Below are 13,692 nucleotides of genomic sequence, written 5' to 3'. Positions count from 1 at the left end.
CACTTTACTTTTCTCGAATGCCTTTGCATTATCATGTTTTCTTTGTCTTGATTTCTGTCTCAACTGTTTTCACTAGATCTTGTCATATTCTAAAACCACCAAACAGTTGTGACAAGAACCAATACAAAGAAAAGTCGATTATACAGAAGGACTTGAAAACAGTAAAGAGCTAAAAAAAACATGTTCATTTTTAATTGGAATTGCGCAATTATTCAACGACTATTCCTCAGTAGGAAATTCTGTATCAGTGTGACAATAGGGTGGAACCACCACTTCTCGCCAGTGTCCCACTTCTCGCCGCTTGTATTGAAATCGCTATTTTTCGCGATTTGTGAAATAAATGAGCCACAAAGATCTTTGTATTTTTATTGCTGATACATATAGAGTCGAAAAATATTAATTATTCTTTTTGGATTTACGATTTTAAGCATTTTTTAGAGTAATATTTTAAACAATTGCATTGAATCCAATATTTCTTACCAAATATAGTAAGTGCCATCAAATTTTCATCAAGCAAAAAATAGCTTTTTGGATAAATAATTTGTCTATTGAATATTTAAGTACACTTGTGGAATACATCAAATTTTTATTTAGTTAATTAATATTTTTTTATATCATTTTTATATAAAAATGAGGCATGGCGAAAAGTGGTTATCTTCTGGAATTGATTCTACCACCTGTCGCCATCTCTTTTCAATAGGCGACGCTAACTTCACTTCGTAGATTCTTAGTTGTCAAATTAGCAATGTTTACTTTCTACAATAGACCTATAATTTTATTACTCAAAGAAAAGTGGATAAAAAATCGTTTTAAGTGAGTAATTATGAGGTGATCATAAGGAAAAATAAATGCTGAATGTATTCTTTTTATAACATTGCCGAAAATAATCGAGTTTGGACCTTTTCAAGTAGGTGGCGAGAAGTGGTTACAGAATTGGCAAAAAGTAGTGAAAAGTGGCGACGAAGTGGTAATTCTTGCATTGTTCATAAAAATCAGTTATTTAAGTACTCCAGCGTTAAATTCCAGGACTATTGTTTTCACGAATCTAGAGCCAATACATCTAAGTAGTTTTGTGTCAAATTTGAGTTATCTTGTGATAAGAGTTCAAAAGTTATAATAAAATTAATTCCTCTTTTTCTGAAACATGGCGATAAGTGGTTACTCCACCCTATCATATGACAAATTTTTAATTTGTTATATCGTAAATCCGGAAGAACTAATCATAAATTCTGCTTATATCCTAGAAATTGCCATTCGATGCTCTTTAAACTTTAATGTTGTCCTACTCCCGATTTTTATCACAAGAAATTGTCATATGACATTGTCATACTCTTACAGAATTCCCCATTAGGAGTACCAAACAAAAGAAATGTGATGTTACTCAATTTTTGAGTTCCCCGCCGCTAATCTTCAATCTAAATGGTATTTAAACTTAACAACGTATTTGAGATGAACTTTCCTTGGTGTTTTAATTAAATGTCCTCTAGGGGGATTCTGTAACAGTATGACAATGTCATATGGAAAATTTAGAAATCTGTAAGTAATAAATTCTGAAAAACTAATTGAAAAAAATATTCATATCAGTTTTTGAGAGCTTCATAAAGCTTCTTGAAATGACTATTCGATGCTCACTGGGTTTAACGGCGTTATCACACTTGCACATTAAAATTTTAATGTGATTCACATTAATTGTCACTTGTGAGCGTCCAAATATGTTATTTGTGTCTTTGAGTCACTTAATATTTGGGGTTTTTCTATTTATTGATAATGAAGTGGACTTGACCTGCAAAAATAAGTTTAAATTTACCTAAAGCATAAATATTTTTCACATTAAAAAATTAAAGAGAAAATCGCATTAATTTTTCGCATTAATGCTATAAATCAATTTATATCAAATTTTGAGGGCCAAGTCTACCTTTTTATCAACAAATAGAGCAAATTTTGAATATAAAATGATTCAAACACATAAATTACACATTTGGACTCTCACCAGCGACAATTAATGTGAATCATATTAAAATTTTAATGTGCAAGTGTGATAACACAGTAACGCTATCCTGCTTCCGTATTGATTATGAAAATTTGTCAGAAGACATCTATGACATGGTGGAAACTGGGGTACCACCAAACACTAATTTTTATTTCTAAACTACCTGGACTATCTCGACCAGTCCTTCAGTTTACAAGCATCCCATAGTGCGCATAAATTCCTATAGGTCTTATCTTTTGAAGTCGAATATCTGATTAAAAAATCGCAGTGTTTGGTGGTACCCCGTGTTTGGTGGTGCCCCAGTTTCCCCTATTTAGTTAGGGCTTGTTAAAAAACTGAACTTTTTTTTTCAATTCTCCTTACATTCTAATTTTCGGCGATGATTTTTCATTTTGCGTTAATTCAATACTGATTAATTGAGAGCTTTTTTTTTAATAATATGCAAATCATTAAACTTCAACACTTGGTTATTATTTATTTAAAAGTTATCTCAATTTTAGGGAATATACCTTTTACTAAGAGTTTAAAATACTTTACACATTTATTTTAATTTTTATGATTTTAACTGATTAACCTAAGACAATTTTCCATCTCTAAAGTCATGCATACTAGAGATTCCAACCATGGTTAACCAAATATGGGAAAATCAATTAATCGTCCTTTTCTCAAGATGGTTTTGGTAAATCGGTTTTGAAAGTTGAAACAGGTTTGAATTCACCTTTAAAAAAATGTAAAATTTAGTTTACATAGATAAATAGACAGCTGTTTATTAATCGATAAAAGCTTTTAAAGAACAACAATTTACAGAAATGATGATTGCTTTCTTTGTATTGCGTCCACCGCCGTCTTAGCATTGGTGACCGTTATCAAGCGCATGACGCAAATGTCGGAAATTCTCCTTCCTCCTGCTTTATTTCTTTTTTTTAACTCTATATTTAATTTATTTCACAACTTTCGAATTTCAAGGAACATTATAGTCCCCAAATCCAATTAAACAACCATACCCAGAAAACCATTCCTATAAACGCAAATTTATTTATGGTATTTCTATGGCGACTGAAACTACCCTATCCCTGCCTTATCTGTACTGTCTTAACTTTATTTCCGGCAGATTATTACCTGCGTACCAAAAGGAATTATTAGGATCTGTGAGCTATCATGCGTTCACCTATTTAAACCAGATCCTCCCTCTCATCTGCAGGCGTTCACGTCCTTACTTGTCTACGTCTAGTCTATAACTAACTCTCTTTTTCTGGCCTCAGACCTAAAGCTTAGCCAAATGGCTTAACTGCTCTAATTCCTTACCAATCACGATTTTTTTTGGCAAAATTTAACTTAGGATTGGATTATTAAAGATGAAAGACCGATTAGGTTCTTAAAAAGCAAAAAAAAATGCTCGCTATTGTAAGCCCTAATGGGGCTCACTGAACTAATACTATAACTTATTAAGGGAAAATGGGGAACTGAAGGTGCCACCCATCTTTCAACTTCCTCGGAGTGAACTATCCACGGCGACTGATGCTCCCTCACTGAAGTACTAGTGTTAATTGCCATAAGCAACAAGAGCACCATATAACAACCTCCAGCACCCGCCTAGGGATGATGTGTTGGGTGTGTCATAGGAATGAAGGATTAGGATTGGTGGGTTTGGCCGTCGACTGGATCAACAACTGTCGAATGGGCCATACGCTCTACACTATTTAAGATTTTGAGACCTTTGGGAACTGGGCTAAAGCTCTAGTCTGAAGACCGCTTATCTCGTCCGTCTTTTATTTAGTACTCTCTGTAATACATGATTTAGATAGTTATTTTTGGTGGGTTTGACCACTCGTTGACCGGGTTAACACTTGTGCAATAGATCGCATGCCGTTATTTTAATATCTTACATACTCTTATAATATTTTATTCTAATAATTTATTATATATTAATATGCTTTAAGTTACCATCGATGGTATACTTGCCTTATTTTATTTATCATCTGCTTATGTTTTCACTTCCGTTTCGTCATATTTGCAGTGAATCAGAAAAGCATCGGATAAGTCAAGTTCATGTGCTTTGCGTGTCATTTTGTGCACCAATATGGCAGTTGGAATAGTTTTGAAACTTTGCGGTGTTATATATTAACATTGATTTTCACATAGATATATGCTTCATTATGTTTCCGTTCTAATCTTTCGGTATGATGATTTGCAAACTGATGGAATATTGACACGACTTACTAAGATAATTTCAATATGAAGCATCCGTATATTTCACGGTTCTACAAACTCACACTAATCAATTAAATTTTAATTAAGTTCTAAGAACTACCTTTTGAATTTTTGATGCAAATTTATAGGTATTCTTAATAATTCTATATGCAATGTACTAGTTGACAAATTAACAAATTGTGCACAGAAGGGTAAAATTTATTCCAAATGCTCTTCGAGTTATTTTGCAAGAGACTGAGCAATATTATTATTGGATTTCTCTGGTGCAATCCAGCCAAAAATACACACTAGTGACGTGGGAAGCATGATGAATAGCTTCTATCTTCTCTGACCGTTAAATAATGAATAATGCAGAAAATAGACTGATTTATAATGCAGCAATTAACTCAAGGGACTGCAATCAATACTCCGATAAATTCCCAAAGTAGAGATAGGGACTAAAAGTGGTCACTGTCGCATGAGGAAATATGTATCTATCGGCAAAGGCCGGTGTTATAAAGGATCGTATGGACTATACTTTGGTTTTATCTTTGTTATCTTTGCAGTGTAACGCCGCCGTAGGGGTGAAATCCTTTTTCGACATGATGCACTCGGGTCCCAATAAGCTGATGCTCTTTGGTGCTGCTTGCACCCATGTTACTGACCCCATCGCCAAGGCCAGTAAGCATTGGCATCTCACTCAACTCTCCTACGCTGACACCCATCCCATGTTCACGAAGGACGCTTTCCCCAATTTCTTTCGGGTGGTACCCTCGGAGAATGCCTTCAATGCACCCCGTTTGGCACTTCTGCGACGCTTCAATTGGACCCGAGTCGGTACTATCTATCAGAATGAGCCACGGTACTCCCTGCCTCACAATCACATGGTAGCCGATTTGGATGCCATGGGGATGGAAGTGGTTGAGACACAGAGCTTCGTGCAGGATGTGAGTGAAAGTCTGCGGAAGTTGAAGGAGAAGGATGTACGAATCATCCTGGGCAACTTCAATGAAACGTGGGCACGACGGGTGTTTTGCGAAGCGCACAGGCTGGAGATGTATGGACGTTCCTACCAATGGCTCATCATGGGCACCTATACCGTGGAGTGGTGGAACTCCTCGGCAGACTGCAACGTAGAGGACCTCCACACAGCCCTCGAATCCACCATTATGACTGATCTTCTACCTCTCTCTACATCTGGCGACATTACAATATCAGGAATTGTAAGTATAAGCTTACATATTTTTCGCATTTTTTTTTCAAGGAAAGCATAAGGGTAAATCGAAAGTTTTTAGGAGCGAATTTGGAAGTTTCCCCATGAATGACAAATTAGGTTTCCAGTAGAAGAATTCTGTAACAATATGACAATGTGATTCCCTGAAAAGCTATGCATCAAGCCATTGTGATGCATAGCTTCACACTATTCCCACTGTGTTTCCCACCAATCACGCCACTGTTCCCAGTAGCGGGATTGTGTAACAATATGACAATGTCATATGACAAATTCTGTTTTTTTTTAATGTGATAAATTCTGTAAAAATATTCAAAAATGTGACTCATATCAATGATTGAGAAGTTCATAGAGCTTCTTGTGATAACCATTGGATAGGGGAGAGCGCGCTACCTTCGGACGACTCAAGCATCGGACAATTCAATTTTTTTCTGTAGTTTCCTTATAAATTTTACCCATACATTTTTTCTAAAAATTCGAGGCATTGAACTAGCTATTAAAATACATTATTATAAAGGGCCAAATTCATTTATAATACATTGAAAAAAATAAATTGTTTGAAACATAAATCGTCCGAAGGTAGCGATATTCCCCTATTCAACTATTCCCCTATCCAATAATTATTATAAGAAGCTCTATGAACTTCTCAATCATTGATATGAGTCACATTATCGAATATTTTTACACAATTTATCACACAAAAAAAAACAGAATTTGTCATATGACATTGTCATATTGTTACAGAATCCCGCTACTGGGAACAGTTAGGATTTAGTTTAACAAAAGTAGGAGCACATATTCTTTAAAGTGGTCTATTATGAAGAAGACAATTTCACCTGAATGACAATATGCGTAAAGGTACCCCAAAACGGTACAATTTCACACAAAAATTTCTTAGTTTATAATAAATAAAACTTTGCGTTGGGATATCTTGTGTTTTAAATCTTTCTTTCATTTTTAAAACATAAATACAATAGTGCAGGGTCCTTCGCAGTTCTAAACTACTTTTGAACACTCAGGGATCGTTATCACACTTCAAAACTCTCCTTTATTTCTAGTATAAGTCTTTTTAAGACAATTTGGAATTATGAATTCTCATAATTATTACCAAAAATATAGAATATTGTGCAGTAAAAAAATCTGAAACATTATTTTTACAATTAAATTTACAATTTCAATAAGGCGCTCATAAAACAACAAACGATTTTTTTCTTTGGAGTTTAAGTGGGTCACGAAGAATAAAAATAGTTTTTTTTCTACATTACAAAAAATTGTTTAGTTCACGCTTTTAAGCATAGAAAAGTACAACATTTTAACTAGATTTCCTGAAATTTTCATTTCAAAATTTTAAAAATTTAATTTAAAGGGATCTGATATTTGAAGACAGTTTTAGAAAAAAAAAGTTCGATGGGCAAGATTTCTCAGAGTATATTCATCTGACGTCGGATAACTAAAAATTTCCTTTTATTTGATGAGTTAAACTTGAACCAGAACAGTGGTTTTTTTGTTGTTTGATTACAACATATTTTACAAGACAAAACGTGACGTAAAATGTGCCGAAAATTGTATTTTTTGTATCAAGGTCTCCAAGAATCCAAATTTCAGTTTTTTTTTTAAAATCCAACCTTCAAGAACGAATTTTATAACTCATATGCTAGCATGAAATATTTGATTTTTTGCCTCCAGGTGAATTAACTCTGAGTAATTTTGTTTACCGAAAAGAATGTTTTTTTTTGTCAAAGGGTTTCCGAATATTAAGTCCCAACGGCAGAAGTTTTGCAATTTTACATTATTTTTCAGAAAATATAGGGTAAGTGTACCAAATTTCGGCATAGTTGCATGCAAGCGCCAAAGTCCTATGTTTGAAATGTAATATTTTTAATACAAATTGAATTTATTTGTTACTTTTTTATAAGGAGTATTCCTTGGAACCTTGTAGGCAGTCTATCGTCTTTATTTTCTCTAAATTCACTCTTAATACATTCTAAAATGCATAAAAATGTGGACATTACATTTGTGGCCTATTGCGGCCACCTTCATTTTCACAGTTCCTTGCCCTTCTGGAATTCTTCTAATGTCTTTTTTAGATCATCTTGTTCGTCGAAGCGACATTTTTTGTTATTTTTTTCATTGTATTGTTTCTAGAGTATGCAAAAACTAAAAATTCAATGAAATTCGAGGAACAAAAAATGTGGCCGAAATTACAAGCTGGCCGGAATTTGATACACTTACCCTAAATTGTTTAAATATTGTACCTTCCATGCTTGAAAACTTGAATTATTTTTTTTGATTTTGTCAAAAAAAACCTAAAGAAAGCATACTGTTTTCTTAGTCTGCCTGATACATGTAAGCCCTTAAATGTGTTGTTAGTAAATATATTTTGAAAATTTTTAAGTTAATCGATTAAAATTGCAGGTAAAATCTTTTTAGGCTTTTCAATAAATATTTGAAGTTGGTATTAATTAAAATATTTAGTTATTGGTTATAGAAAACTTTATGAGTCTGAATGAAACTGTCCTTTTGTACTTTCTGAACCATCTAAAGCATTCATTCAATACGAATTACCTTTTTATATAATCATGACATCAGTAATTTACTGCAATTATACTACTTTCTTTTCATTTAATTCATATAATAATATTTTAAAATAAAATTTTTAAATAGTTTAACTGATTTAAAATTATTTCAACCGATTAATATGGGGAAGTGGAGCACCTTTGAATTGGGACAGCTTTGAAATTGGGCTTTTTTCTTCTAATTTTAAAATAGAATTGTTGTTTAGCTTCAGAATTGCTTTGTCGAATTAAATTTATTAGGATAAGGTCGAGTTTCAAATAAAAATAGGAGAAAAACCCCAATTTTAAAGCTACCTCAATTCAAAGATGTCCAACTTCGCCCTACAAAATTTACACTATATTATATACTTCAGTCGAGAAAATATGTCAAAGGGCAGAGCTACATAATAACTCTGCCCATTCCACTAGGTTACGAACCATAACAGTACTAAGAATATAGCGATATATACTTTTACTCGGAATATATCACGTTGGTTATTCTATTATGGTTATGGTTGCGCTATATCTGGTGATTATATGACATTATCTATGGCAATATTTTATAGATTTTTGTAATGACTTGCCCTTCGTCCACCTTCAAGAAAACCCATTCCTCCCTTGATTTGGCAATAATGCTGTTTTTATTGGCTCACGATGTCTTTTCTGCTTGTCACAATTTCCATTGAATATCAACTTTTTATGTGCAACCCACACTCGACAACTTTTCTTTTATTTTTCCACAAAAAAACTCACCCTTCTTCTCATTTTCCATTTCCCCGGAAGTACATTAAAATTTTTAAGAGGCGCATGTCAATTTTCCACGGAAACATTTCTTCTACTGTTCTAGGTCTCTCCTGGCCTTGCCAATTCACCGATATGGCCATATTATGCCTATCAACCACAAATGACTTCACATTGGCCATTTTCAATTTTCCCAATTACATTTGCATTATAACGTATATCATTCAATCCAACTCCAATTTCCGCGTGGTGACCCAACTTGAAGTTCCTCGAGATTTTCAAGGGAGAAAAAGGCAAAAGGAAATGGAATACTGGAACTTTTTTTCTATATGGGAATATCCTTTTGGGGGATTAAGGAAAAAAAAGGTCACACGAGTGCTTTAAAAAACTTTTGATAATTTCCGGAACTCGAGGGATTTTCCATTCTGGGTTTGTTTCTTTTTTTTACTGAATGATTTTAGGGAAGGATATCACCTTATTTGGGATTGTTTTTAAGATTGACTTGGTTTTGGGCAATTTCTTATGGTGTACCTAATTATTTATTACAAGATTAAGATTTGTCTACGAGTCGGTTTTTTTTCATTTATTTGTGCTCATTATACACCCCGTATTAGAGAAGAAAATGAATGTTATGAGGATGAAAAGTTAAAATCTCTTTAGAATTTCAGAAAAATTTTTTTTTAACTATAACAAACCGAAAAACTTTGAATTCTTACCAAAGTTTTATGCAAATTTAATCTGAATGAAAGATAATTCTAAAATCAAAAGTTTAAAGATTTATAAAATCTTTCAAACTTTATTTTTAGAATCTTGAATTTGATTTTTATACGATTCTCTTTTTAGTATCAAAATACCGAATCGAAATCATGACTTTCGCATACCTAATATTTTCTTTTATTCCTTATTAAACACAGACATTTAATTTAAATCAATTAGTAAGATGGTCTTATAAATAAATTATTCGTCAATGAGTACTTTAAAAACGAAGGATTAAAAAAAATGTACTGTTTGTTTAATGTGTCCATCGTCGTCTTAGCCATAAGGCTTGACTTGTCTAATTTCCAACCAGACAAAATTTCAAGTTTCAATTAATGAAATTCTGGAAAACCACTAAAATTGCTTGTTCCTTAAACTTTCGAAACATTCGGGGACCGGTTGAAACCTTTAGCTAGACTAAAACCGTGTAGGGGAAAGTGACCATGCTTGATACTGTAAAATGATTTCCAAGGTTTGTGATTATTTTCTGAGTATCACACAGACCGAAGCGATTCTTCCACTATGACAAAAAAGTGTCTCACTTATTAGGTTCATAATCCCACCTCAAATAGTTCCTGAAAAATCTTAGATTTTCTTCAAGAAAAAAATGGAAATTCAGTGGCGATTTTTATACAAGTTGGGTCCGGGGCCTTCCTGTATAATAATTGATTCGACAATTCGGAGGTCCATTTTCACTGCAAAAAATTCACCGGATACAAAAAAATGCACATCAATATTTAGACGGAACTCTAATCTATCTGCTTAAATCGTTTGTACGACTGGTTATTAGTTTTAAAATTACTTTTATCTAATTTTTCTAAGCCATGTTTTTATGACATTAAGGCGCTAGCGAAAACCATTTTTTCACTTTGCGTCCATGAAAATGTCACTCTGCAACCTTAAAATTCAGGCAACAGGGTTGAAGGCTATGTCAATTGTCGATAAAATTGGAGGATTACAATAGGTGTAATTATGAAAGAATCACATCTAATGATAGAGTTGCCACAATTAAATTATCATTCATGGACCCTTCTTAAAATATAGTGTTGTAACCCCTTCAGGGTTACATTTCATAATGTTGTAACCCCTTCAGGGTTACATTTCATTCAATCTATATTCTTCTTTCTTTTCACAATAATGCTCTAAATATGATTTTTTTCTTATTTCCTCGGAGGCTATGATCTCATTTCCTGATCATGCCGGATAATGCTCTTTGCGCATTTGGAGGCTAATAAAAAAATGACATGTTTATTGTTGTTTGGTTGAATTGCCTAAAAACTTTTAGCTGGACGCCTAATGGGTCAAGCGTATTCCAAATGTGGAGGGAGAATTCATGCGATCTCTTGAGGAATTCGAAGAAATGGTGAAATAGGAAGAAATGTCGCATGAGTAATAAGATCATTCTAGAAATAAGGCAAAGATTATAAAAAGGGGAATTGGATTAGAAAGATGGTTCAGTTTTGTAAAGGGAGTGATGGAGTTCAGCTGAATAAAGTGTTCAATCTCCAAAGTGTAGTGTGTTTCCATGAAGGCTTGCGTCCTGAGTGTGTTTCCATCAAGACTTGCGCCCTGAGGTTAAATGTGTTCACTAGGACAAGGAGAAGGACCTGTGGTTTAATGTGTTTTCTGGGTCACAACAATAGGATGGACACAGGTAGAATTTATGAATTTGTCACCACCCACAAAAACAGTGTCCGCAAGTAAAAATATTTTTACATAAATATTAATACTGATGAACCCTCTAGGTGCCTATGATAGTAGTTTTCCTGAACAGCGACATTAATTAAGAAATACTTATGAAATATCATGTATCGCAATTACAGTTTTGGACCCATTTTTAATTTTTGCTTCCTGAAACTAGAGAAAAAGAGCTGGGATCCTAATTTTTTTAGGAAATGTGAGGCTTAGGACCAGCTATTAAAATATATTGCTGTGAGTCATAATTATTGATTAACGTAGGAAAAAAATAGTTATTATCAAGCTTGGATCGTATCAAGCATGGTCACTTTCCCCTAAGTAGGTATCGTTCACCTTGTCGGAACGTCAAAACTTTTAACCCATTCCTTACCATGATATTACACGTCATACGCAAATTACGTTATTTTAGATGATTTATTCCTGAGCAATTGTTACTCAAATTGCTGTCGGGAATGGATTTTTAGTAACTTTAGTACTTCAATTACGTGGAAAAAATAGCCCGACAGAGATGGAAATACATTTTGTTGTTCTTTTCTCGTCTCGCGGAAAGTCATGCAAAATTTTTGCTCAAAATGGCGGACGGAAAATTCGAGATCCTGTCGAATTTATTAAAATTGGTCTTCATACTCTTTTCTGATTGCCAATATGTGTTCTTGGATAGTTACTCTTCCTAAATCAATAGATTTTGTAATGAATCAATGTAGGGGAGACCGGGGCAGAATTATCCACATATAGCATTAGATAGTGAGGTGTTAGAGTTTTCCTTAGGAAGAATATTAAACAAACTGCTATCCTTTCAGAGTAATTAACTCCTTGCCTATTCGTTTAAATATTTATCAGTTTAATTGAAACATATTTTTCATAATTTATAGGCAAACAAAAATATCATTTGCTGGCTAATTCTATCGCGGTCTCCCCTACAGAATTTAAATTCAGCGACCGTTAAGACGCATATTTGATTGCGGCTTCCTGCGCTCCCATAAGAGATAAAATTTATTTCTTTTCAAAAAAATCATCTATTAATCAGTAGGAATATAAGTAAAAATATGAATATTCTATCTCAAGTATTTCTAGTACATTGACTGAATGGGTTAAGGAATTCGAGCGCCTTTATATATAAAATATGTTTAAGTTTTGAACACATTTTTAAAAATATTTTCAGAGTATTTCATTTCTGGCAAACTTATTTTCCAAAATCTCTACTTTTTAGTTAAGGTTTTAGACTCCGTCATAGGTTTTTTAAGATATGTCAATGAATTTTCTCTTGAAAAATCAAAATGATTTTCGTCCCTGCTTCATGAATCACTGTTACAATTTAAGATTGTCTCTTTTATTCTTTTTTAATCATTCTATTGACTTTATCGTATACAGTTTTGTTCTGATTTAAATAGCACATCTTCTATTTTGAACTTGATAAAGCATGAAATGTATAACAATCTGAAATCAAAACCAGAGTATTGAGAATACTCCTTTTTCGTGCGTTTCATGCTTAGCAGAGAACTTTCTAGCAAAATTCCTCCATGGTTTTGCCAATGCGAAGAAAATGAACATACAAAAAACTTTTACCCATTATCCTAATTAGCAATTATATTCTTATTAGTGTTGTAACGTTGTCTTGATTTTTTACTTGAAAACTCATTCGGAATTTTAAAAAGTATTGAGAGGAAAAGTTTAAAATAGGATGGAAAAGCGGCATGTAGATGAGTATTTGCTCTAATGCACGCCTTCTCTTTTTTTTCTTGGGGATACTAACTCAGACATCCGACGAGTACCTCTTGGAATACGACAAGAGACGGGGTGGCGAATATTCACGCTTCCATGGATACACGTACGATGGCATCTGGGCAGTTGCCTTGGCTATTCAGTATGTGTCCCAGAGGAAGGATCAACTTATAAATAAGTTCCAGTATCGGATAAAGGAGTGGGAGAATATCTTCATTGAGGCACTCAAGAACACCAGCTTCGAAGGTGTTACTGGCCCAGTACGCTTCTACAACAACGAGCGCAAAGCATCGATTCTGCTCAAGCAGTTCCAGGCTGGTGCTGAAGTTAAGATTGGCGAGTACAATTCCATGCATGGTCACCTGGATCTGTCCCTGGGTGAAGCACTACGATGGGTTGGTCGATCACCGCCCAAAGATCGCACAGTGCTCTTAATTGAACACAGTCAAGTCAATCTTACTATCTACGTGGTCCTGGCTAGTTGCTCAGTAGTGGGTATCTTTATGGCTATCGGCTTCCTGGTGGTGAACATCAAATATCGCAATCAACGCTACATCAAAATGTCCAGTCCCCATCTGAACAATCTCATCATCATCGGCTGCATGCTCACGTATCTTAGTGTGATCTTCCTCGGCCTTGATAGTGGCCTCAGCAGCATCGCAGCCTTCCCTTACATCTGCACAGCCAGGGCCTGGCTCCTCATGGCAGGCTTCAGTCTGGCCTTTGGCGCCATGTTCTCCAAAACGTGGCGTGTTCATTCCATCTTTACTGATCTCAAGCTCAATAAAAAGGTAAGTTAAACCTGTTGA

The 13,692-nt window shown here is 34.1% G+C and overlaps 1 protein-coding gene across 1 annotated transcript in view; it reads left to right on the top strand.

The window, feature by feature from the left end:
• The window catches only part of LOC129799520 (gamma-aminobutyric acid type B receptor subunit 2), a 145,046-nt gene that overhangs the window by 91,225 nt on the left and 40,129 nt on the right, over positions 1-13,692 (top strand). The window contains exons 2-3 of the mRNA XM_055843472.1: positions 4,747-5,403; positions 12,919-13,674. Of these exons, the coding sequence (XP_055699447.1) occupies positions 4,747-5,403; positions 12,919-13,674 (1,413 nt within the window). The remainder of the gene's footprint in view (positions 1-4,746; positions 5,404-12,918; positions 13,675-13,692) is intronic.

This window comes from Phlebotomus papatasi, chromosome 1 (genome assembly GCF_024763615.1).
Source record: "Phlebotomus papatasi isolate M1 chromosome 1, Ppap_2.1, whole genome shotgun sequence".
Classification (NCBI taxonomy): Eukaryota; Metazoa; Arthropoda; class Insecta; order Diptera; family Psychodidae; genus Phlebotomus; species Phlebotomus papatasi.
Note: the sequence above shows the minus strand (reverse complement) of the source record. Positions and strands in the feature narration are given on the sequence as shown.